This window comes from Danio rerio, chromosome 15 (assembly GCF_052040795.2).
Source record: "Danio rerio strain M-AB ecotype USA chromosome 15, GRCz13ab, whole genome shotgun sequence".
NCBI classification, from domain to species: domain Eukaryota; kingdom Metazoa; phylum Chordata; class Actinopteri; order Cypriniformes; family Danionidae; genus Danio; species Danio rerio.
The window spans coordinates 19,190,120-19,216,169 of record NC_141035.1 but is presented as its reverse complement, the minus strand read 5'-3'; the positions used below and the strand labels follow the sequence as shown (position 1 = coordinate 19,216,169).

Here is a 26,050-nt window from a genome sequence, read left to right as displayed (position 1 = left end):
CATTATAGGACACTCGATTATCCTGCCTACCCGTTCACTATTTATAGTTTATATTTTTCGTTGCCCTTCATCCCACTGTTGTCTTACCATCCGTGTGTATTCCTACAATAAAGTCCAGCTCAACGTGTGGCATGTTCCATGCTGGTGAAAGTTCTACTAAAGGAAAATAAAACACCTACAGTACATCTTTGATGGCTTCAGGGTGAGTAAATTTAGCAGTACATTTTTTTTTGAGAACTAAAATTAATAATAGAAGCACAATAATAATAGAACAATACGATGATACATTAATGTATATTTTCAATACAACAGCTGATCATCTACAATGTTTAATGGTCATTTTGGTTTCAAAACTTCACAAGAGTCACACGATTAAACCCCGAATATCCTACTCAGCCTACAGTTAATATTCCAAATTCTTGTTAATATGATGAGCTTACTGGAGGAACTTCTTTAATGTTCTTGTAGGAACTGTCAATTTTGAAAAGATGTCTTGAGCTTCTCCAGATCTTAAATGGTGCGTCTTGTTTTTGTAACATGGAACGTAGTAAGACAGAAACTCAACAAACGCAAAAATGATCAGTACCCCTTCGGCTTGAGTTCTTCGAAACTGCTTCCACTTTCTGATTCACTGCCCTTGGTCTTGTTTCATCAGATTCTTGATGTTCCACTTCTGGCCAGTACATGAGCGCAGGATTAGAGCGTAGCCAAAGTAGACATTAGCCGGCACTACCTCGAGGCAGCGTCCTGTAGCTCGGCTGATGATTGATTCATTCTTCAGGGAACAAAAATGAAAAGAATGGTTTTACTGACTAAAAAGAATGGTTTTTACTGACTTTTTTTTTCCAACATGCTCCATTAAAAATGTAATCCTTTTACCTGTGCAAAGTGCCAAGTTTTTTGCCGTACGCTTGAGACTTTCTCGCAGTTGAGGAGCTGTGGATAGCTGCTGATTTTATCGTCCACCACACACCGAGTATCTTCGCCAGTGCTTCCCAGAGGACCCAGGAAAAGATAACCCTCCTTAGTGTAGCGACCCAGCTACAAAATAAACCACAGAGGGATAATCTGAATTTATTTCATTCAGTGATTTGGTAACTGGGTCACAGAGTCATTCAGGGGCATTTTGGCACCCTGCTCTGATGATGTTTGCCAGATCCATAATGACAATTAATGAATTTTAATTATTAGCTGGGTTGAGCTCCAGTCACATGAACTGGTCAAGATTCAATCTAAAAGTTCTGATGTCCAAGTTGACATTAAAGGGATAGTTCACCTCTGAAAAATTATTTATTACTATTTACTAACCTTTGTTCGGTTTTAAAACTTTATACATTTCTTTATTTAGAAGTTATTTGACATGTGCACTTTTTATTTGATGTTTGACGTAATCTAAACTGAAACACAAAAAGTGAGCGGTACATAGAGCCCCCTTTTTACCCAAAAGCATTTTGTTTTTATCACAGCTTTGCCAGTTAAGGTCTGCACACTGGTCCGACAGTTTCATATTCATTTTTTTAATATTCATATCCAAAAAGATTGCATATTAATGCTTTTGCTTATTAATTAATGTGAAAAAAATGCTAAATATTTCGTAGTCAATTAAAGCAGTGATGCCTTGTTCTCCTCTCTCTCTTTAAAGTAGAAAAAGAAAGAGGAATAGGCTACATCTTTTGTTCACTCAATTCTCCATTGAGGAAAAAAGAGTTCTCCTCTATATCCAAGGGCTGTGCTGGATTATTCCAAAATTTGTTATTTTTGTTATTACTTCAAGCTTTAGATGTCTATAACAGTTTATATCCTCTAAATGGGAGTTTTGTAATTGTTCAATTGTTCAGTTGTAAATATATATGTTTTATTATAATTGTTGTTAGTTATTATTACTGTTGTCCTTTCTTTATTTTTACTGTCATCATTACTATCATGACATTACTAGCATTGTTTACACTCCTTACCACTGACTGATTTCTTTTTATTTATTTATATCCATGTTACTTGCTTCATTTATTGACTGTTATTGTCACTTTTGTATGTACTCTGACCTGTACTTTGAGGTTTCTGATCTTTGACTTGTAACCCTTACCAGAACTTTGTATGGCAGGACCTGATCAAATAAATACTTATGAATGTAAATAAGATTGTATCCAGTGACCCTGATACTTATATAGTATGCCTTTTTGTTTTTACGTTGTCATTCGAAAGTGTTTTATGTTCAGATTTGAAAATCTGAAAATAAAAAATTTCAAAAGCAAGACAGTTGCTGTGTCCTATTTGCATTCAATTTATCCTTAATAGTATTGGAAAATAGAATCAGCATGTCGCAAATCATAGTATGTTGAAAAGAGTATGCCAAAGGTTCCCGTATGGTTTACTATTTCCAGTAAAATCTCAAAGTGTAGAAGCGTTCATACTCTAACCGCTAATCTTGCCTACAATACATTGCCTGTCAGACGTGAAATTGTTTAGAACTACAAGCTCGGTTAAAAAGTAAAAACAAACTACAAACATGGTGAAGTAGAGAGGCTTCGGTAAGTTGTTTGAATGACTGTTGATTAATATCTAGCCAACTGGAACATGTTTATATTGCTTTTCAGTGTTATATTTCATCTGCAACAACAATGTGAACTTATATAAAGATATGTTTGGACATTTTACTTCTGAACTACCCAAAGAGCTGAGAAGATTTCTCTAAATGAAAGACTCCCGAATGGCAGATTATTCTGCTGCTGCTTCTCGAATACGGTAGGTAATTAAATATGAAAGAAATGTGGATGATGTCGAGATGATTGACAGGTGACATAACTAAGCACCATAACAGTCTGTTAATGAGGAATTAGTATGTCATACTTTTACATTCATACTTTTAGGGCATAGTATAAGAATGTGAATTCGGACGGGCTACCTTGTTGTCATATAAACGTAGCCCAAAAATGTAAATAAAGCTGTTGTTGCTTCTTGTCGTGTCATTGCTTACTTGCAGCTGATGAACAGAATGCGGAGAACTGTGTCATGCATAAAGTCCCTCTAGACATAACCTATTTGCTGTGCGCAGACTAGAGTGGAGGTTTAGTGGAGGTCAGGTCTGTGGAGATCAGTGTATCTGTGAGGCTTTACCTGAGGGCCCCAGCCATGGCACGGGTGCAGAGTTGCTGTGTGGTTTTCCTTTATGCCCTGGTCCACACACAGATGGGTCACATTGGTATTGCGAATCTAGAACACGTTGAAAGGGTTAATCAACTTATGGCTTGTCGCACTTTTTGTTTGTTAAAAAGTTCTCACTTTGAAACCTGTTTTGATGAGCCATTTTTAACATGAGACCTAAATAACGATGCTATGCCACCTCAAAATTTGCACAACAAATTTAAATAGTGCCATACCTAATGACTTTCTGTTCACACTTTATGGTGATGGTCTGTTTGTTGAATTTTAGTTACATTGCAACTACATGCCAACTAATTCTCCTTAGATTATTAGTAGACTGGTTGGGGTTAGGGGTACTTGTACTTGCAAAGGTTCTTACAGACAGTTAAATGTCTGCTGAAGGATCAGAATCAGCAGATATAAGGCAGACAGTCTAATAATACTCAAATGGACCATCAAAGTAAATGTTACTGACTTTCTTTTTGGTTAGAATTACACGAGTAGACAGTTTGAAGAATGTTTACAGTTTTCTCTTGTATTCAGACAATAAAGGTGTTATATGTATGAATTTACATGGGCTTTTTTTAAGACAATGCTAAAAAAGAGTTCTTTCCAGAATTACTATGATTTCAAGATAGCAAGATTGGGTTCACACGAACAAGACAAGATGAGAATTTAACAAAATTTTTAAGAAGTCTTTAATCATGAAATATATAAATGGAAAAATAGTTTTCTATTTAACTTAAAAAATAACAAAATGCAAAACTGCTTAGGTGCTTTTTTTTTAATGTAATGAATGGTATATATTTTTTTCCAATTTTAATGAATTATATGCTGTAAAGGACATGCAAACACTGCTAAATATTTAAAGTTGAAGTCAAAGTTAATAAACCCCCTTAATTATTAGCCCACCTGTTAATGTTTTTCTCCAACTTCTGGTTAACAGAAAGAGGATTTTTTTCAACACATTTTTAAACATAAAAATTTTAATAACTCATTTATAATAAATGATTTATTTTATCTATGCCATGATGACATTACATAATACTTGACTAGATATTTTTCAAGACACTTCTATAAAGCTTAAAGTGACATTTAAAGGCTCAAATAGGTTAATTATGTTAACTAGGCAGGTTAGGGTAATTAAGCAAGTTATGGTATAACGATGGTTTATTCTGTGGACCAAGAGTCACCAATCTCGGTCCTGGATGGCCGGAATACAACTTGCCTCAATACACTTGCGTGGGTGTTTCAAGTATACCTAGTAAGACCTCGATTGGCTTGTTCACATGTGTTTGATTAGGGTTGGAGCTAAAACCAGCAGGACACTGGCACTCTACGAACAAGTTTGGTGACTTCTGCTGTAGACTATTGAAAAAAAAAACTAGCTTAAAGGGGCTAATAATGTTGACCTTAAAATGGTTTTTAAAAATTAAAAACTGCTTTTATTCTAACCGAAATAAAACAAACAAGATTTTTTTCCAGAAGAAAAAATAATATCAGACATACTGTGAAAAATTCCTTGCTCTGTTGCGCCCCATTCATACGGGGCTTCAGCGTCAACGCTTGACAGAAAGCGTGTCTAAAGTTGGGGCTGACACAATCCACATAGCAGCGTCAGCCAATAAAAATAGTGAGCAATAATACACTGTCTGAGCATACAGCGATCTGATTGGCTGACACTTCCGTCGGCGCTTAGTTGAGCAAGTCCCAACTTTTGCAGTGAGTAACGTTTCTGAAGCAGGCGGACAGATCCACAATGCAGTTCGGCAACGCCTGACATTACCCATTAAAAGTGAATGGGAAGTGTTGAAGCTGACGCCCGGTGTGAATGGGGCGTTAAACACTTAAAAAATAAAAGAAAATTCAAAGGGGGGGCTAATATTCTGACTTCAACTGTAGCTATAAACTTTATTGACTGGCTTCTCCCCTGTACCATTTCAACTGAGAATTCGAAACAAAAAAAAATCATGTAATTTTATTTAAAAATTTAATTTTTAATTTTTTTTTAGCAGTTCCACTTTCATTCAGCAACTTTTCACTGATTCCCTGTGACAAACTCTGAGCTACTGAAAGCAAATATGAAGTAGACCCGATAAGAGAGAGTTGTTTTAATGTAATTTGGTACCGCACGCCAAATAAAAAACTTCAGCTTTTCCCAGACAGTATAAACGTGTGTTTGGTGATGATGATGTGACGAATCTCCAGGAGTTCAGTGTGCGTGTGGTTGATTTATACTCTACAATATTTATATTAATGAAATAGGAATACTCCATGTCTTAATTCCATTTGCATTTACGATTATGACTTTAAGGATATCTGAAGTGCTATTCCATTGCATGGTTATGAACCATAATGTGTGCGGCTGCAGTTAGTCTTTGTTCTAAGTAAGACAGTCATACTGGTTTTGGTAGGACATGAGGGTGTGCAAATGATTTTTGGATGAACTAACCGTCTAACAATATAAAAGCAATTATGCGCTTCCAAAACAACCCCTTCAACAAGTGCCAGCTGTGCTATTTAGAGACGCAGCATTAGGCCCAAAGTATACTCTGGTCATCTGCATTCAGTGATGGTCCACACATTGGCCTCATGATGCAGCTTTTGTTAATAGGAGTGTCCCACACACAGATCCACATGCAATCTAATTTTACAGTCTGCATGATGGTGTGTGTGAATAGCTCAGGCTCAAGGTGAATGCCAAAACATCAAAAGATCCACCAGGTGGTACTACACATTTTAAACTATACCCTGGAGTTGAGTATAGACTGAAAACTGTGTGGACATGGCTGTCTGTGAGACCAAAAGCAGTAAAAACAGGCCTTTAGGGTGCAGACATATTAGCAAAATGTGCAGGCAAAAAAAGTGTAGTGGTCTATTGTCAGTGTTTTGACATCTGTGAACCACAGCTTAAACAGAAATCACATTAAAACAATGGTTGGTCAGCACAGCAAATCCACATGATCAAAACTATTGTAAAATCTGTGCTTTCAAAACAAATAACATCTACTTCAGAACAATGATAAACTTTAGTCATTTAATATGGCACTTACTTCTCCATAAAAGACAGTGTTGTTGTATCTTCTCATTTCTGGATAGATATTGTCGAGGTACCAGTCAAAGCTTTTGCACTGGAGTCTTTTCCTGAGTGCAAGTCTCTCCGATACATCTCCATAGTCAATGCCATGGTTCTACAGGGATAAAAAAGGTAAGTATTAAAATCTTTATTATTATGACTTGGATAAACTGTTAAAGGTGTCATACAATTCATTGATGCACTATATTAGTTTAACTTTTTATTGATGCATTTTAGTAAGTTAGTCTCTAACATGGTCGCCCATTGAAGCTAAGAAGGGCTACCCCTGGTCAGTATGTGGATGGGACACCCCATGGGAAAGCTAGGATTTTGCTGGAAGTGATGTTAGCGAGACCAGCAGGGGACGCTCAACCTGCGGTCTGTGTGGGTCCTAATGCCCTGGGTATATTGATGAGGACTCTTTACTACTCAGCGTGAGACGTCAGATTGACTTCCTGACTCTATGTGGTTGTTAAAAATCTCAGCAAAAAAAAAAAAGAGTAGGGGTTTAACCCTGGCGTCCTGGCCGACTTTGCCCACTGGCCTATGTTCATCATGCCCTCCTAACCATCCCCATATCATAATTGGCTCCTTTCCACCAATCAGCTTTGTGTGGTGTGCAGACTGGTGCATTATGACTGCCGTCGCATCATCAAGGAGGATGCTGCATGTTGGTGGTGGATGAGGAGATTCACCAAAAAAAAAAAATGTAAAAGTGCTTTGAGAGTCCAGAAAAGTGCTATTTAAATGTAAGGAATTACAGTTTTTTTATTATTTCTCACCCTGTTATTTACTTGTTTATTTTATTTTTTGGCTTTTGTCTTTGCTACGGGGCACACTGGTAACAGAGGAAAAGCTGTACATACAGAGGTAAGCGGTAGAAGGACCACTGTCATACTATCTGTAGCTTTCATTTTAAAGATGAAATGCAGCCATACCTAGCTCTGGCTACATAATTTGTGATCTCCAGAAATGTATATAGGGCTATGTTTTTTTAGAATGAGCCTATGTTGCAGAGATATATTTAAAGTATTTTGTGGGTTTAATGTATATGAAAACACAGGCAGTTATTAACATCAACTTAGGCATAAACAGACAAGTTTTAATCGAATATTTTCACTCCAGAGAAATCACGGTAAAAGCTAAGTTATATGTGCGGTTTTCAAAATAAAAGTCAGACATACGAAGTAAGTATAATAGATTAAATAAAAAATAATGGAAACATTATAATCACTGCAATCTCAGGAAAAGTTGTGGCCAATCAAACAGTCTATGGCATGCATATTCATGATTCTGTATTTTGTTCTGATCTGCCTGTTTAACATCAGGATTTTACAATTACAGGATTTGGAAGTGAACAAGAAAACAATGATGTTTAAGACTTACAGTATGTCATTTTCTATGTACTGAACTCTTATTATCAAGCTGTGCCTAGATATATCCAGAGTTTCATTCTTTGCCACCTTTTATTGCTTACCTTCATCGGTAGGTTCCATGCCAAATAGACATTAGATTTGTACTGGTCCATCCACACTTCCGCAACTCGAAGAGCATTGCGTCTTGTGTGAAAGGCAATGTTACTGTGGTAGGGCTTCTTTGTTCGAGCAATATGAGCCACTCTGGAACAAGGCAGGACTTCCATGCTGCCCCCACACAACCAAACCTGGGTTTCAAAACATATGCCAGTAAAAAAAATCAGTTCTGGCATAATTTTAAACATAAAAAGTCAAAAATACCTATCAAATGAAGGTTGTATGGAGTGAGCGTAGGTGAGGCTAAGTTGCGAATGCTCTACTTTAGCAGTGGGATGTGGGTGGCATACTAACCCTGATTCCCAGCTCTATATTTTCGCCTCCATACACATCCATCCCTGCGTCCAGTAGGCCCAAATCCCCAAAGTATTCCCGGTTTACCACAAAAGAGCAGCCTATCATTGCAGGCGTCCTAAAAAATAAACATTTTTAGCATTTTCTAATGCTGCTTTATATTTTATTGAATAATTCATAAACAAATAATGAATGTCAATACTGACAAATCTGTATAACTAAATGAAAATATTAAATATTGACAACAGTTAAAATATGTTATATCTTGTATTATTTTTGTAACCCGGTGCTACTGCACGAAACCCAGTCTGAGCAGAGATCGAACCAGCAATTCTTTTTTATGGAAGTCGGTTGCTCTAACAAGGAAGCTAAAGACCAATAGCCTCTAGCGTCTGTCGCTGGAGCACCTTTAGAGGTCGGAGGAGTGAGGTTTACCTGCACAGCACTTCACTAGCTAGCCTCTGTTACATTTTAATGCTGTATTTATATGTAAATGTGTTTACTGTTTGATGGAGAAATTACTGATATTTTATTCATCGTGTTTTTACTTCTTTATTTATTGATTTTAGTTGATGTGATATTAATTTAGATGCCACATTGATTCTTAATAGTAAGATTTTTTTAGGGTTTGTGTTTTTAGAGAATATTGTTAGCAAATTTACTTTTAAGATAATTTAACCAGTAACATGTTCATTTGAAAGTATTATTTCTGCTTTTAACTATGAGATCTGAAACTGTGGTGCTAAAACGCAGTACCAAAGCTACACAATGAGAAACAATGTTGTTGTAGAATATTGGCAAGCTGTTTGGCAGCAGAAAACCAATCAAAATCTGAACAATGCTAACCTCATTAAATATTAATATGCTTTGAACCGTTGCTGCTTTCAGCATGCACTGTATATTTTCAGCCTTACAGTGAAACTCTCTGGTGTACTTTTAGCTATTATTTTATGTTTTAATATTTTCTATAGTTTGTAAAATGACCAGTGCAGATACAGTAACCAGTCACTTTATTAGGTACACCCATTCAACTGCCTGTTAGCACAAATATCTAATCAGCCAATCACATTTAGACTCAATGCATATAAGCAGTTCGATGCATTTAGTGAGTAAACATGGTTATGGCAATCTTCTAAACGTTATATTTACAAACAAAAGTAATTTCTAAGTGCCGTTCAACATGTCAAGGTTGTTCCATTCAGACAAGTTGGTCTGAGTTTTTCAGAAACTGCTGATCTACTAGGATTTTCACACAAAGAAAATGGCTCAAATAGAGATTAACCAGTGAACAGTGGTCCCATGGGTAAAAAAGCCTTGTCGATCAGAGGTGATTAGAGGAAAATGACCAGGCTGGTTCAGCAGATAGAAAGACAGCATTTACTCAAATTACCATCTGTAGGTCTGTAGAACAACACATCAAACCTTGAAGCAGATGATCTACATCAGCGGAAGATCTGTCAAATAAGAACAGCCGATTGAGGCTACAATTCATATTTAATTCATTATCAAAGGCTGAATGTTGGAAAATGTTGGCTTGCTCTGATGAGTCTCAGTTTCTCCTGTGAAACAGCTGGTACACGGTCAGAACTTATACAACACAAAAACATGGATCAGTTATGCCTTGTGTCAGTCTTTGTACCAATTAAGCACTGTTTAAAAGCCAGAGTCTCTCTGAGTGTTTTTTTCTGTCAATAGTTATGTTTTCATCCATCTAATTTAATGCGCATTTTGAAATATTGCATAAAAAATGAAAATACCAAGATGCTCATAAATTTTGATAATGTATATAAAAACTTTTGTGCACAACTGACTAGGATAAACTTTTTGAAAAAATGTGCATAATTTACAATGGAAACACATTTACTGAATAAATTCAAGCATGCACATTAAAAAACATGTGATTTTGTTTTAATAGATTATGTCTATTATACACAATTTCCACTCATTCATTTTCCTTCGGCTTAGTCCCTTATTTATCAGGGGTCACCACAGCAGAATGAACCGCCTATTAGCTAAAATACATCATCAAATGGTTTGCTATAATTATTATTATTAATAATAATAAAATATTATTACCTCTCAGAACTGTCTTGTGTGTCTGCTCCCACAAAGTGCCACCCTCTGTTCATTGCGTTTCGTCTTCATATGAGACGCAAGTTATATATTATATAAAGGAAAAAAGCCAACAGTGGCTTCTCCTACTGCGGCAAATTCCATTTTTCTTTTCAATATTTGGCAGCTGTTTATCATGACGTGACGATTTTGTTCTCGTTGACTCATTGGATGGAAAAGACAGTTCATTTGCATAATGATTTATGTGATATACCAGCTTTGTGCATAAGTTTAATTCGTATCTCTGGATGGAAACATAGGTACTGTATATTCTTTTGACCACAGTTAATCTATCTTGTTATGGCTAGTTCCAACAGGATATCGAGGCATGTCACAAAGCTCAAATCATGGATAATTTGGATAATTAAATGCTTAATGGCTGCCACAGTCATTAGATCTCAATTCAAAAAAGCACATTTAGGATGTGGTGGTGGAACAGCAGATTTGCATGATGGATATGTATGATGCTACAATGTCAATATAGACCAAAATCTCTCTAATGAATGTTTCCAGCACTTTGTTGAATCTGTCATGATTATTTAAGGCAGTACTGAAGGCAAAAATGGATCCAATCTAATACTAGCAAGGTGTATCTAATAAAGTGGCTGGTGAATGTATATACTGTAATGGGATTTTCCACAGCTGGTCCTTCAAGTTCTGTTATTCAAACAGTAAGTTTGCAGGCTCTGAGCACTGTACTTTTCCAGCCATTATAATTATGTAAATAAAAACACAAAGGCCCAATTCCAATTCTACCCCTTAGCCCTTCCCCTTACCCCTGCCACTCGTTTTGCGCATTCACAAGAAGTGGTAGGGGTGTCCTAATTCACTTTAGCTTGAAGGCGTATGGTTAAGGAGAAGGATTAGATAGCCCTTGAAACAGAAATTTTCCAGGACCACACTCGAAACCAAGGGGTACAAAAATTTCCAAGAATACACTAGCTATAACGGCAACATGGCTGCCCACGGAAGTCAAGAGATGCACAAATTATAATCTTTGTCATTATTACCAATTTTTACAAAAACAGGCACATGTTTTAATATATTCAAAATGGTGTTCATGTTCATGCTTTTTTAAAAATACGATGGGATTGGGCCAAAAGCTAATGTTCATAAACATACAATGTGAAACCTTGCCACCTGGTCACCCATGACAAATTACTAAACCAAAGTATGAATAATGTGAATTGCAAGCGTTCAGAACGAAAGATCTAACATAATAGGTTCAGTAGGACCATACCTGATAGGTGCAGAAGTGTCCCCTTCATCCCACCACTGTTTGGGTGGGCTGATATACATACACCAGAGCTCCCAGTTATAGCCGTGGCCTGAGTTCTCATAGCGTTCCAGTTCAAACGTCTCATCTTTGATGTTATCTATGGAGGGCAAGATGATCCTCTTGTGGTTCTCCTTGATTCTAGACAGAACTGGTTCAGCCCTGACAAGGGGATGCAGAGGTTAGATCATTATAAGCAAAACTGTATAGCACACTTCTAATAACACTTCTTCAACTGTGCTGTGAAGCTAAATCTAATCCTGGCTTCAGAATGTGTTGGCTGGTTTCTCGCCTCACATCAGCCAATTAGATGGACCTACAGAGGGTACATGCATCAAGACCCTGTTTACACGTGCCATTAAAATCTGTTTCATCTGAACAGCACTAAATATAGATATTAGTGTGCATGATTCATGATCTGATTAGAGAAACTACATTAGTGGTCAGATATATACAACTTGGGCTCATTCTGAAAACGTAGCCCTATTTATATTTCTGAAGATCGCGAATGATGTAGCCAAAAGTGTGTATGGCTGCATTTTGTCTTTAAACGAATGCTATGGGGCGGTATGATGCCGTTCCTCTCCGCGCTTATCAGCTGACCGCTCACGGACGGCTTTTCCACTGTAACTAGTTTGCCCAGTAGCTCGCCATGTACGACGGCAGACTTGAGATGCAGAGAGGGGTTGACCACAACGGGCTTTGAGTGTGGCAAAGAACGGTTCCAGAAAGAAGGTGAGGTAAAAACTGAAGCCAAAAAATAAAATAAACATGTAAATAACAGAGTGAGAATGTGGTAAAATCTGAAAAACGTGGTAGAAATCAGACGAGGGCTTTTCTTTTTCTAAATTGTTTTGTTTTTTCAAAAACTGTCACTGGGTTTAGGGAAGTGGGTGCGTCAATCAGTGCTTCTGAAAACACAATTGATTGGGTTTGTAGAAGAAGAAGCAGGGTGGGTCACTCGATTGATCGGTTAGTCAGTTAGTCTCTGGTGGCCTCTGGTGGAATAAAATGAGAACAGCAGGTGAGAATGGCACTCGCGAGGGAAATTGGAGATCTAAAAAAAGCCCACACAGCGGCCTCTAGTGGATTTGCAAAAAACACAGTTCCTGGGACGTACTTGGAACTCTCCAAAAATTTATATAGCAATACGTTTTCAGATTGAGCCTGAGCTCGAAATATATGTACAACATTCTTTTAAAAGGGTTTAACCACTATTAGATGGAAATTAACCAGCTAAGCACCAGTTTTGCAAGGTGATGTCTTTAACCGGTTGTTTCCGTGAGCCAGATTAAACCAGTTTAATCCATAAAAACAAAGTATTTTTCATCAATAATCATGTCATTATTTAAAAAATAAATGAATAAATGTCCATCAGGAATGTCTAATACAGGGGTGTCCAAATTTGGTCCTGGATGGCCGATGTCCTGCATATTTTAGTTCCAACCTCAATTAAACACACCAAAACCAGCTAATCAAGCTCTTTCTATGTATACTAGAAACTTCCAGGAAGGTGTGTTGAAGCAAGTTGAAGCTAAACTATGCAGGACACCGGCCCTCCAGGACCGAGTTTGGACACCCCTGGTCTAATATAACCAATAATAAGGCATTTATCATACTAATTTTAGTTTGACACTTTTCTCTTACAGTACGTGAGGGTTTGAAAGAAAATATGTTATAATAGTGATGCATCGATTGAAAATCCTGAATGTTTTTACAAGCAAATGGGCTGATTCAGATATTGTTGATTTTGTAATTTATTTTACTTTAAGCAAGAGACCAGAATGAAAATATTAGTAGAAGAAGAACAAAATGTTTATTTGGTTAGCGCTGTAAACAAAGCAGGGCTGTGCTTATGATTGGTCAATCAGTGCATCAATAGTTTATAATTTTAGAATACTGCATACACAAAAGTAAAATTTGTTAGTATACTGGGAAGAAATCCCTTTCGTTTTCTTAATCTGACTTCCACTGACATACTTGATTAATGCACTTAAAATGTTATAGTTAAAAGCCAATCACAAGGGATAAACTTAAACATGTTACTACTAGTTGTAAACATCTACAATATCTGTCTCAGCTAAGCACTTCAGTTTAGATCACCCAAGATGGATGTTAGTACCAGTTATAAACAGTCTTGAGGAGTCGAGATGAAAATGAGACCATCTATAAGATCAGCAGCATATTGTGGCAAGTGCTCAATTCTCACCATGCAGGCGTGAATTCAACATGGGCATCAAAGAAGCCGGTCACCTCCCCAGTGGCCACTTTCCAGCCCTCGATGCGAGCCCGTATGAGCCCCTCTCTCTTCTGATTGCGCACTATTTTGATAAGACCCGGGTAGCGTTTGTTGACGTACTCCTCCAGTGGGCCTTTCAGTTGCACTGTCATGCACACGCACACACACACATGCACACACACACACACGCACACACAAATGGTAAAGAGGGGGAAATCTTGTTTCATGGTACTTGAGTGTTTGTTGCTGTGTTTAAACCACACCAGAGGGAATGTGTCTCCTACGCCAAAACTCTTCCTGTGCCTTTGATCTGTGCAATGGGGATCCACATCAACCCCCTGGAAAGCACGTTCTTGGAAAGCGATCTCTTTCCCCACGTTAAACACTGTCATCTGCATTCCAAGTGACAAACCGTGAATCACTGACATTATGAGGACAGAATTGGGTGTGCTGCTCGCCTGCCGCCTCATCTCAGCAAACGCAGGCTTTTCCCTCCGCGTTGATGGACGGCTGGCCCTCTGCCACCAGCTCATGCTAACAATGCGATGGAAATTGAACTGTCTCTCTGGGAAGGCCTGAGCACACACTTTGATACAATAGACAAGCGTGGTCATGTGCAGCGTGAGCAAAGGGTGCTTGACAAACAACTCCAGATTATCAGTGTTGACACTGCCCGCCGAATGCAACACAACGGATTAGACTCAGTCAGAATGGTTTACAAAAAATGTTTCTAGGAAACTGTTTCTATGTCTGCTAATGGTTTCAAATATGTTCAGGGTGATTTTGCAGTGCTTTTCTATGGATTTGGTTTAGTCATTTTTTTCAGATCCGTTTGAACAGGGATTCAATTCAATTCGATTCATGTTTATTTATATAGCACTTTTTACAATGTAGATTGTGTCAGCTTAACATAGTTCTAGTAAAGTCCAGATTTCAGGGATCATTTAAACAGTGCTGTCATCTGTTTGTAGTACATTTGTTGCAATGTAAACATACCCTAACACCTGGTCCTAGCTGCACACAATGCTACGATGTAATATAAGGTGATAAACGTACTCTTTACACTATGTCCTCTTAACCATCTGTGACAGCAGCATCCAAAATTTAATTTTAGAAACTATTTATGCAACACTGAGGTTGAACAACAGCATAAAATGATTACCTCAGAATAAATTTCTTGCTATACTGAAAGCATGAGTAGATATTTTACCTCAGATTGTGAAAATAAAATAATTTGCACACACAGTGCTTAATTTGAGGTGGATCTTGTTGGATCCTGTTCGGGGAAATGTCAGATATTTGTGTTTTGCTCTCCGGTATTTATTTTATTTGATCCGGCATAACTTTTGCATGGTAAATACTTGCATGTGTGTGTTTGTGTGTGTATGAGAGAGAGAGATAGAGAGAGAGAATTTGAATGAGTCCGAATGTAAAACAGCGAGCAAAGCTGTGTGGATTTTGAGCACGTAGGACCAATTGTGACCAATGGGCTTCTTACGTTTATGATTACTCTCATTGGTCGGTGATTATTGTGAGCAGCGAAAATTAATAAAGGCATAGTGGCCTATATAAATTATATTTGTATTTTTAAAAATCCAGAGGCAATCAAGCATATACTATTTTTTTAAACCACGAGTAAATTTGATATTGAGCCTGATCAAAAGAGATCTTGAGAAGATAAACTGGGCAAATGGATCAGGAAAGCGGGAGACAGAAGCAAAGCAATCTCATGTCAGCCGGAAAACATGATGGAAGAGCTAACTGTGGGCTCTTCTTGAAGATTGGACTGAGTTATTTTCACTTGGCACATAATAGTGAACTGAATGTTGTAATGATGTAAGTAAACAGTATATTGATGTTTCATACAATTTATGTTTTTAGCTACATGTTTGTTTGTTGGGGCGATGCAGTGGCGCAGTGGGTAGCACGATCATCTTACAGCAAGAAGGTCACTGGTTCGAGCCTCAGCTGGGTCAGTTGGCATTTCTGTATGGAGTTTGCATGTTCTCCTCCGGGTATCTTGGTTTTGTTCTGTTGATTTGTTATTTCAAATCTTCGTAGCTTGATATAGATAGAAATATGAAGTTCAGTAAAGTTAGCAACAGATTTTCTGATTCGTATTTTCCGGATCACTAACTCATGTCACTATTCGGTATAAGACTAGCGTTACTATTGCGAAGGCTTAAACGGAGCATTACTCATAATTTTGAGCAAAAAAAAAGACAGCTGTTAAACATAACCTGCTTTGTATTTCTGTAGACAACACAGTTTAGATCTGTTTAGGGTAAGAGGTGTGTGAATTATTGCCGTCAGTCTATCACTGAATGTGTCAGGAATATCAAAAAAAAAAACTTATCTCCGCTCCCTTAGCGCCCCTCGCACAGCTTGATCCACGCTGGCATTTCTCCTCTTGGGTTTTTGGTTTTGAAAAGGGAAAAAATTCCACCATCCCATTCAAATTTTACAGATACCAGGTGTCAGATTTGCACAATCCATATGCACAGCGCTCTGGTCTGTTTCCCCCACTCGAAAGCTTGACAGAGCCCCTGCACGTAGCTACGGTTGCTAAGCCAAGATTATTAGATGGTGGTTTTTGGGTGTGGCTTAGAGAAGGGTCAACTGTCCAAAATGTATGACTGTGACTGGATGTGCATGGATGTTTCCCAGTGATGGGTTGCAGTTGGAAGGGCATCCGCTGTGTAAAACATATGTTGGATAAGTTGGCGATCATTTCGCCATGGTGACCCCTGATTAATAAAGGGACTAAGCCGAAAAGAAAATGAATAAATTAATAAATGAATGTTTGTTTGTTTTAGTTTTTTACCCATTGTTGACCCATAACCTAATATTATAAATATACAAAATAATTAAAGGCCGTTTAAATTTGATGCTCTTTTTTGTGGTATATTTGCTTAATGACGTCATGTTCCCATAAAACTGAAATTGTGTGGCAGACGTCGGTAACAGTAACTTTTTTTTCCGTTCTGGAAAAAAACTAGTTATTTACAAGTTAAGCACTGAGCACACATACTGTATACAGCTGTCAACGTTTGAAGTGGATCAAAACCTTTCATCAAAGTTGTCCTAAAACTATTGAGCAACACGCATTCTTGTCTTTAGACTAATTTAAAATAAAGCTTTTTTGATCCACTTCAAATGTTGACTACTGTAATTGAAAATGACTCAATCCAACATATATCAATCACTCAGCATTTGCTTTTAATAATGTTAGAGAGGTTTAATATGTATCAATTAGATTATAAACCTGACCATTTTGTTGGGAGTGCAGTGCACTGTTCTGCACTTTTGAATGTCTCTGGTATTTAAATGTTTCTGCCGAGTTATTAAAACCAGGGTTTCTGCAGGTTTCACCAAGTTAAATTGAAAACTTTTTAAGACCATTATAAATAAAATTTTAGACTTATACTGGGCTAAATGCTAGAGATATTTTTCAAAGATACCAGTTAGAAAAGATTTTCAAATATATCCATTCACAAAAGCTACACCCCTTATCAAGAATATAACAAAACATAGCGGTCAATTACTTCAGTCTACAGTAATAATAATTTAATAATAAAAAAATAAAGGTCAGTATTCTCAGCAGTAACAAAATGGAGATCTTTTAAGCAAGTGTTACTCTAAGTAATTAAATGCTCTTTTTAAAAAAAAAGTTCAAATTTTATTGAGATGGATTGTTGGTGATTGTATGGGTGGTAATTGCCAGATTGGGTAGCTATACATGAACAAAGAAAAATTAAGTCCTGTTTAAAAAAAAGATTTAAAACCTATACCCCACATTTCAGTAAATTTAGGACTTTTTTAAGGCCTAAAATTTAGATTTTGAGATTTAAGAAATGTTAAGACTCAGCGGATACCCTGTAATACACGGTGTAAGACTTGCAAAATATTGTAAGTATGAAATTCTCTTGTCATTTCTCACCATCATCACTGTTGTCATCCACCAAGATGATCTCCTTTAGAAGATGTGCTGGTGTGTGGTTGACAGCTGAATGGACTGAACGCAGTATAACAGACAACGCCTCATTAACGAAGATAAAAATGATGGAAATCTGTGGCAGGTCACGGGGAAAAAAGGCCTTTTTGCATCTATAAAAACACACACAAGGACACACAGAATATCCCATTATCTGTGAAACAAACAAGCTTCTTGAATCTCCTTTGCTACACAAACAGGTGTGAAACCTTTAACTTCCTAACAGAAGGAAAGCCAATTTGCTCGCTTGGCTTATTTGCACATTTTCACCATAACAATTACATAGCCTAGTGGGGCACAAATATGACGCTTATTTATAGAACCTCGCTTGAACTCAGAAACAGTAAATGCCATTTTTCTCTGCTCAGCAAACTTGGTATATAGAAAATCTTAAGCACATTCTACTTAATGATGTTTTATTAACAATGTTCATAAGGAGCACGTTCAGATAATTAACCTAACACAAGGCAGACCACATTTAGTAATCAGCCTAATTAATCAAGGAGTAAATACATGTGCAAAAATGACTCAGCTCTGTCCCTTGACAGTTGACAGCATCCCTCCACCAACTCACTTATGCCGAGTTCAGACTGCAATATTTTAGCCCAGATTTTGACTCGTTAACAGGTTTTGACACAAATGCCTAAAAATCACAGTCAAATCGGTGCTCGTTCACGTGAGTAACACGTGATCACGTATCACACAGTGTGAATTATCATAGACCGATCTGAGAGAATTGCAAATGAGTCAATGAGAACACCCGTGAGATATTTGGCACACTAAATAACTGGAATCTCTCAGCGATTTAAAATCATGTTGTGTGAAATTTATTCCGATTAAAAATAACATAACCTACAGCCAATGAGAGAGCACCATCTACTAGTATGGGTATCTGTATGGGTGTCAGGCCAGCGGGAGGTTGGGGAGAAGTTAAAAGAGCTTATTTTTGGTCTATTTGGACAAAAAGAAATGGAGGAAAAACTAGTGTAAATTTGGCAGGTGAGCAAAATAAGTACATTTTCTACCCCACTAAAGGCTTCTTTCTCATTATGTAGTTAATAACAGAAGATATACTACGTGACCTCACGTTGTTTTCATGTCACTTCTCACATTTGTTTGGTTGAGAGACGTAGTTTGCAGACCGAGACAAAGTTTTCGGCAATTCTCCTATTGTAAAATCATGCATTATATCATTACATCTTATCTTCACCAAGAGTTACATCGGATGCAGTTAAAATTCTAAGCTTAGTGCCCTCCCTTTTGACAGCCCACCAAATACCATAACTTTCTATCTAATTAGTGTGAGCAAGTCTCATCTTTGCCCTTCAGGTAAATCAATCATAATACATCAAGAGTAACTGTAAGGTATCTAAAGGTTAAATTAAAAAAGGTCAGTGGCACTAACTTGCTGGGACGGTAGTCTGGAAGTGATCTATCCAGAGAGATTTTGTCACTCAGAAATGCATTATAGCCATATTTCTCCCTCAGGAATTTGGCCTCCTTTTCTTCCGCTGGTGTAAGTGTGGCTGGTATACCTCCTCTACCCCGGCCTCCAAAACCTTCGATGAGTCCAAGAGATTTGGACAAACCTATTCAACATAAATGACTTAGTTAGTTAAATGATTTTAATGGAACAGTTCACCCAAATAAATCTACTTACTAATTCTCCACTTGTTCAAAACCTGTTTGAGTTTCTTTCTTCTGTCGAACACAAATAAAGATTTTTTTTTAAAGAATGTTGGAAAGCAGCAGCTATGGTAGTATGTTTTATTTTTACTATAGATGTTGATTGCTGCTGGTATAGCAGAGGCCAGCCAGTGAACTGCTGTGCAGGTAAACCTCACTCCTCTGATCTCTAAAGGTGCTCTAACGACAGATGCTAGGAGCCATGGTCTTTAGCCTCCTTGTTAGAGCAACTTACTTCCATGTGGAAGGTCGCCAGTTTGATTCCAGCTTCAAGCGGGTTGGGTGGTGTAGGATCGGCAGGGTTACACTGGTGCCGTGACCCATATGGGAGAGATGTTTAGGGGGGTGAGTGTAGCAGAGGCCACCTAGTGAAGTGCTGTGCAAGTAAACCTCACTCCTCTGACCTCTAAAGGTCCTCTAGCGATTGATACTATAGGTCATGGTCGTTAGCCTCCTTGGTAGAGCACCTGACTCCCATGTGGAAGGTTGCCAGTTTGATTCCAGCTTCAAGCGGGTTGGGTGCTGTAGGATTGGCAGGCTTACACTGGTTTCCAATTATCTTCAGAATATCTTAATCACAGAATATATTTGTGTTCAACAAAAGAAATAAATGAGGAGGAATTTTACTTTTTTGGGGGGTGAACTACACATTTAATTCTATAAAAGGTCATTTTTGCGAAGAATATTGTTACATTTTCCAATATAACAGTATTTGCTGCTTTGTGCTCATTTAAAATACTTGGGTTAAAAATACCCCAACATATAACCCAACTATAACTTATTTTAGCACATAGCACATTTTGAGTTCCAAACACTTAAGCATTTTTATCCACTTAATATAGATCAGCTATGAAGTGCGCATGTGTATCTTCAAAAATGAAGTGCTGGTGAAATGGATATAAAAACACAACAGGAAGAGGTAATTTGATTAAAAAAGTAACAACAATATTATTGCCTTAGAGCTTAAATAAACATTATAACGCAAAACAACATAACATATTAACAATATAATCGCCGTGGGGTCAATTTTAACCATCACTGTTATTCAAATGTACATAACAAACCTTCAATAAAACATTCAAGCCTCCCAGTCAATGACTTTCACTAAAAATGCCTTATTTAGAATTCCCAGATATTAAAATTTGTTTAGATAAAAATAGATTAGAAAGTGGGACGTTTATACCTATAAGCGCCAGTGTGGGTCAAATTTACCCACTATAAAAAATACTTGTATTTATGAAATGCTTATGTTTGAAATTACTTACTTTTACTTTCATTTTCACTCACTGAATTAGTGGTTATAATAAATGAATAAAGTCACAATGACTAAAAGAAGGCTATTTGTAGAGCTATTAAAAACACAAAATGCATTAAATGGAGAGTCTGGAGAAATAAGTTATGTATCAGAGTATGATGGCTAAAGTTTATCCTACTAATCTAATCTTGTTATTTAAACTTGTTATCCTGAAATAACAATTTCATACGTCTAGACACATTTTGTAAACAGTGGCAAAAAACAGTGATATAGTATGTTTGTTTGTTTTTTTATCAACTTCTAAACAAAATTTGTGCCGGGTAAAATTTACCCGCACTGGCGATTTTAGGTATACAGCGACCTCCGGCAGTTGTAGTGTTAATACGGCTGCTCTGTGTCATGTAAATCATTTGACTGTTGAAATTCAAATTTTTAAATGGTTTTAAATAAATTATGAATAAATAACCCAACAAAGCACCAAATGTTTTTTAACTCAAACATTGGGTTAAATAAATACCTCAACGAGTATAACTTACCATTAAGTTGCCTGTACACCACATCTTCCAGTGATCCCAGTCTCTTTAAGAGCACATCATGAGTGATGCTGGTCTCCTGAACAGATCCATTCAGATTGGTTTGTCCTCTCGAATCGACAGCCATCTGTTGTCCAACACCTTTGGTGGTGCGTACATTGCACTTGCCCCAAAAAGTGATAAAGCCGGCCACCGTAAACACATTCAGCACCAGTAATATCTTCCATCTTCTCATCACAAAGGCCATGAACGATTTTGGTGTTCGGAATCCAGTGAAACGCATCTTGGAAGACATTTTATACACAAACTGAATTTGTGACAAGCAGGGATGTGATGGTAAGCTCTCTGTTTTATTGACAGACACAGTAGTGCTGACAGGAAATCAACAGAAGACTGAAGGGAACATGAACAGGACTCGAATAGTTACTGCATTTGAATTTGAAGCTACTTTGTGGCCAAAATGTTTGATGGATCATTGAAACTATTACCTGATCTGTCAGCATTAGTAGAGTCACTTCACTGCCATTCAAACATTCTCCCTTCTGGCCTCATGGGATAGTAAATTGATACTTCAGGAGGGACACTACAGAATCTCACTGGGAGTAGAGGGTAATTTTGGGTGGTTTCTGCCTATTGTTGCTACTCTTGGGGTAAACTGTTTTTCGTATAGTATAAGGTTACCATTTTATATCAATTTGAATACAGAGTAGGTCAACGACTACTTAACATTAAAGGACAGACCACACACCTTTTCCTAAAATTGACTAAACAGTGTTTAACAGTTTGTCCATTGTTTATTAGTTTGAGTCAACAAATGTAAATCTTGAGCAGCTTTAAATTAGCTTTAGAGTTGAGTATCGATTCAGTTGTTCTTGGTTGCAAATTCATTTCAAATTGATTCAATTTTCAATCCAGCAAGCATTTTTGTTTTTAAAACATGTCTAATATAGTATGTCTAAACATAGTCGTCTTGGCAAAAACAAGGCTAAATTTGGGCTGTCAGCAAAAATCTAATAGATGTCTAAAAATAGGCCAAAACTAGACTAGTCAACACATAACCATGAATGAATGACTACACATATAAAGTCTGTCTAATCTACCTATTTGACGACTAGTTAAGTTTTGGGCTGTTCTTAGATGTCTATTAGATTTTTTTCTGACAGCCCAAGTTTAGCCTTGTTTTAGCTAAGCTGTCTCCATTTAGATATCTATTATAAGTTTATTAAACACAAAATTGTTTGCTGGGAATTCTTGATTTAGTGCATTTAATTAATACAAATACTACAAATGCTACTTAATATTTCTAAAAATCAAGAGATTTTATTAGTTTACAAATTAAACGAAGAGCCACCTGTACCAAACTCTATTTAATTGTACACATGGGTATACTGTTTTAAATGCCTATGGTGAGTAACCAGAGCATGAAATAAAGGTGGAATCATAGCTTTCGAGAATCAAATCAAATCAACCACACTTTTAAGATCAATTATTTAAAAATAGCTTCTTTTTGCCACTGCACATACCTTTTTCCTTTTATTACATCACATTTTATATGTAATTGAAGTGTCCTATAGTACATTATCTGTATATATGTTTTCTGATCAGTCAATTGCACCAATTTCACTCTGAAATATTTGTAAATAATGGATCATTGTCTAACAAATTTGACAGATAATATATATGCCGGTGCTAATTTCTTGTTTTGTGTATCAATCCGCCCTCTCTCTCTAGTAAAGTCTTATTCGCTGTGAAATCACTGTCTGGTTTAGAAATCTGTCTGTTCAATTAAAAAATAAATTGGTGATATTCAAAAAACAGCAATAAAAATACTAGGAATAAAACAATACGAGCCCATACAGATTCTATATAAACAGGCGGTCATGAGAAGAGCAATAAATATTAGTGCTGATTCCATCAGGAAAAAGACTGAAAATGCAGATGTGCAAAACCACTATGTTGAAGCTTTTGTTTGTTCCTACCTCGATAAAACTGTTAAACTCTGCCAAGAACGATGCACCTGTAGTATATTAGCACCTGACTGCGTTCTGTGCCTTAAATATTTCATATTTATATATTTATATACCGTCTTATTTTGGAAACAATTTAGGTACTTAATTGTTTTGTTTGTTTTATTATTTTATTGTCTGCTTAGAGCAACATCGTAGCACTTTTTTGACAAATTTCCTCTCTGGGACAAAAAAAGTTTATCCTAAGAATGCTGAAGAATGCTGAAAACCAGCAACCACTGACATCCATAGTGTGAACAAAACCATACTATGGAAGTCAATGGCTGCTGGTTTCCAGCACTCTTCAATATGTCTTGTGTAACAGAAGAAAGAAACTTAAACAGGTTTGAAACAGTTAAAGGAGTAAATTTTGACAGCTTTCATTTTTAGCTGCAGACCCTTTTTGAAAAAGTCCAAATTTAACTTAAGCTAACAGTTTGACGTAGAAATAATTTTGGCTGTTTACTTACAAAGTAATATTGTAATAAGTGAGTTAATATATGACAAAATATACCCCTTTAGATTGATAATGGCCAACTGTCTGAACATTATATAGTTATACTATAATTTTCTTCAAAGAAAACTAACCATTGACCATAGTAGCTATGGATCCACAAATCCATATTATTTGTATTCCCTGCATGAAAGTCAATGGTTACAGGTTTCCAGATTTCTTCTAATATATCTTCTTTTGTGTTCAGCAGAATAAAGAAACTCAAAAAGTTTGAGGGTGATTAAATAGTAAGTCAGTTTTGACATCCCTGTTTCTAATTTCTAACCGTTTCATCTATTGTCTAAATGCATTTATTCCCATTGTAAAGACCATAAATTTTGTAACCAAAGGTTGCTCAAGGTTGGCTCTTGACAGGTTTAACAACCCAATTAACAGTCTTCTGATATTCTACAATTGATGGATCTCTTACATCCCCCAATAAGAACTGTTCCTGCAAGACTTTTCTGAAATATACTTCATTTCAGAAATGTATTATAAGCACTTACCATTTCGGATTGGTAAAACGCATCCTGCTCTTGAACATAGTGGAGTCCGCCTGTGTGCTTTCATCCGTATTCACATGTTCTTCTGTATGAAACCCACATGGGAAATATATTAACATACTTCAAAGAGTCGCAGCAAACGGTCATAAACTGCAGTCATTCATCATAAGGCGTCTGTCAGTCAAATTCAGGAGGTCTTCAGTGACAAACACGGCTCCTTCCTGGAAATAAATAATGTGAGATGTTTCGAGAGGTCAGGCTTTACGTGTGTGTTTGAAGAAGTGTGTAAGATCCCTCTACTTCAGCTCTGAGTCTCCGCAGACGCAACATCATCATCACCATCATCATCATCATCTCCAGCCGGATTCGACCACATCCAGCGCACCGTTCATTATAGTCGCTTTATTTCCGATCTGCTGTTATTTCAGACGTCAGCCGTTGATCCACGAGTAGCCTGCGTCTCGTTCTGTTCACACAGTTCTCTGCAGTTAATGTGCCCTGTTAAATGGTTTTGTCCTCATAATGCTGGATAGCGCCTCTGCTGAGCCGGCTGGAAAACGCGGAGTGGAGGAGCAGATGCGCGCGCGCGTGTGTGGGATTGAAGAACTGCTCACGCGCGCACTTGATCACTCTTCACCCACATCATTTTACAAAGCCAGGGAAGAAGGTACAGAATTTCTGGGCTTAATATAATATGAGATTAATGAATGGTACATCCAACGTTAATTAGTAAGATGCTGGAGGCACACTTTAGGGCAGATGCGCTAAATGGAGATCTCCTGGGAGAATCTCAATGTATCTTTTTGAACTAGAGGAATTACTGAGCGTATTTACATACACGGCAATACGCTGATAATAACTCACGAAAAAATAACATTGTTGTTACGTATACTGATAGCCTGTACAGGATTTTGAGCAATGAATAGCTAAATGACAATATAGGACATAAAGTTATTCCAAAATTATGCAGACTGGCCATTACACCTCTCTAATTCACCTAATAATTCAATGGACCAGAGTCTTACCACACCTAAAAGACACTGTTCAGATGTTGTATTTCAAGACATTTGTCAGGTTTTTGTTTTCAAGCTGCTCTTGTGTGGGGGATGAGTATTATTCATCTCATTTAAAAAACTTTTGTGTTTGATTGTTGAGGCTGTGAATTAACTCAAATTATTCATTTTAGTAATGTAGAATGGCAATGTGGCCAAGACTTTAATTATGCGTTTGACTGAAAATCATTGCACACCTTAGAATGTTCACTGGTCAATCAAAATCAAGCATTTAACAGCCCAGTAGTATAATATCAAATTGTTTATTTCCAGATAGAAAAGTCAAAACATACTAATTTGCATATCAACATTTAAGTTAAATCTTTAAAAAAAAAGACTGTCAGTAGGGAAACTCACAGCTAATTATCCTTTTAAGAGGCAACATTTTTATTATATAAATTTTAATTAAATAATTAAAAAAATTTAAGTTTGTATAATTTGTATTTTTCCTTTACTGCAAAACTTTCGCTTTGTCTGAATGTGCTTAAATCTTTAGTAAAGACACGCTACTGTTAGATAAAACATGTCCACTTTAATAAACAATACAAAGCAGGTAATGAATCACACACACACACAAAATCTGTTATGCTTATGTTTTTACTGTTTATGACCTTATTATTGTAAAAGAAATGAGACAACATGTTAATTTGACCATATGCATTGGGCAACTTAGGCTCATTCTGAAAACGTACCTCTATATACATTTCTAGAGACCGTTAAATATGTCACAGGAGCGATGTTTTTTTTCTTTTTTTTTTTTTTGCAGTTTTTGTTTTCACGAATCAGTGAGAGGCCGATGTGTTCGCTTTTGAGGATCTCAATATTTTCTCGCGAGTGCCATTCGTGGCTGCTGTTCTC

The 26,050-nt window shown here is 36.9% G+C and overlaps 1 protein-coding gene and 1 long non-coding RNA gene across 2 annotated transcripts; one reads left to right on the top strand and one right to left on the bottom strand.

Moving 5' to 3' along the window:
- Window positions 1–313: 313 nt before the first annotated feature.
- galnt17 (polypeptide N-acetylgalactosaminyltransferase 17) lies at window positions 314–24,706 on the bottom strand. The gene is made up of 12 exons (XM_087283837.1): window positions 24,144–24,706; window positions 21,142–21,421; window positions 19,070–19,253; window positions 17,611–17,777; window positions 13,641–13,815; window positions 11,396–11,593; window positions 8,044–8,161; window positions 7,695–7,880; window positions 6,195–6,332; window positions 3,115–3,210; window positions 880–1,041; window positions 314–775 (listed from the first exon to the last, which is right to left on the bottom strand). The coding sequence occupies exons 1-12, from the start codon at window positions 24,144–24,146 to the stop codon at window positions 629–631; spliced, it is 1,854 nt and encodes a 617-aa protein (XP_087139963.1). The 5' UTR covers window positions 24,147–24,706; the 3' UTR covers window positions 314–628.
- LOC147833630 (uncharacterized) lies at window positions 12,295–15,764 on the top strand. Its single transcript, XR_015509232.1, has 2 exons — window positions 12,295–12,800; window positions 12,912–15,764. It is a non-coding gene; the product is annotated as an uncharacterized LOC147833630 (long non-coding RNA).
- Window positions 24,707–26,050: the final 1,344 nt, after the last annotated feature.

Coding starts and splice junctions, on each gene's coding strand:
- galnt17 (XM_087283837.1), bottom strand. Junction 11,594..13,640: donor GTTGAATTCACGCCTGCATG/GTGAGAATTGAG, acceptor TCCCCTTGTCAG/GGCTGAACCAGTTCTGTCTA. Junction 1,042..3,114: donor GCCATGGCTGGGGCCCTCAG/GTAAAGCCTCAC, acceptor TTTATTTTGTAG/CTGGGTCGCTACACTAAGGA.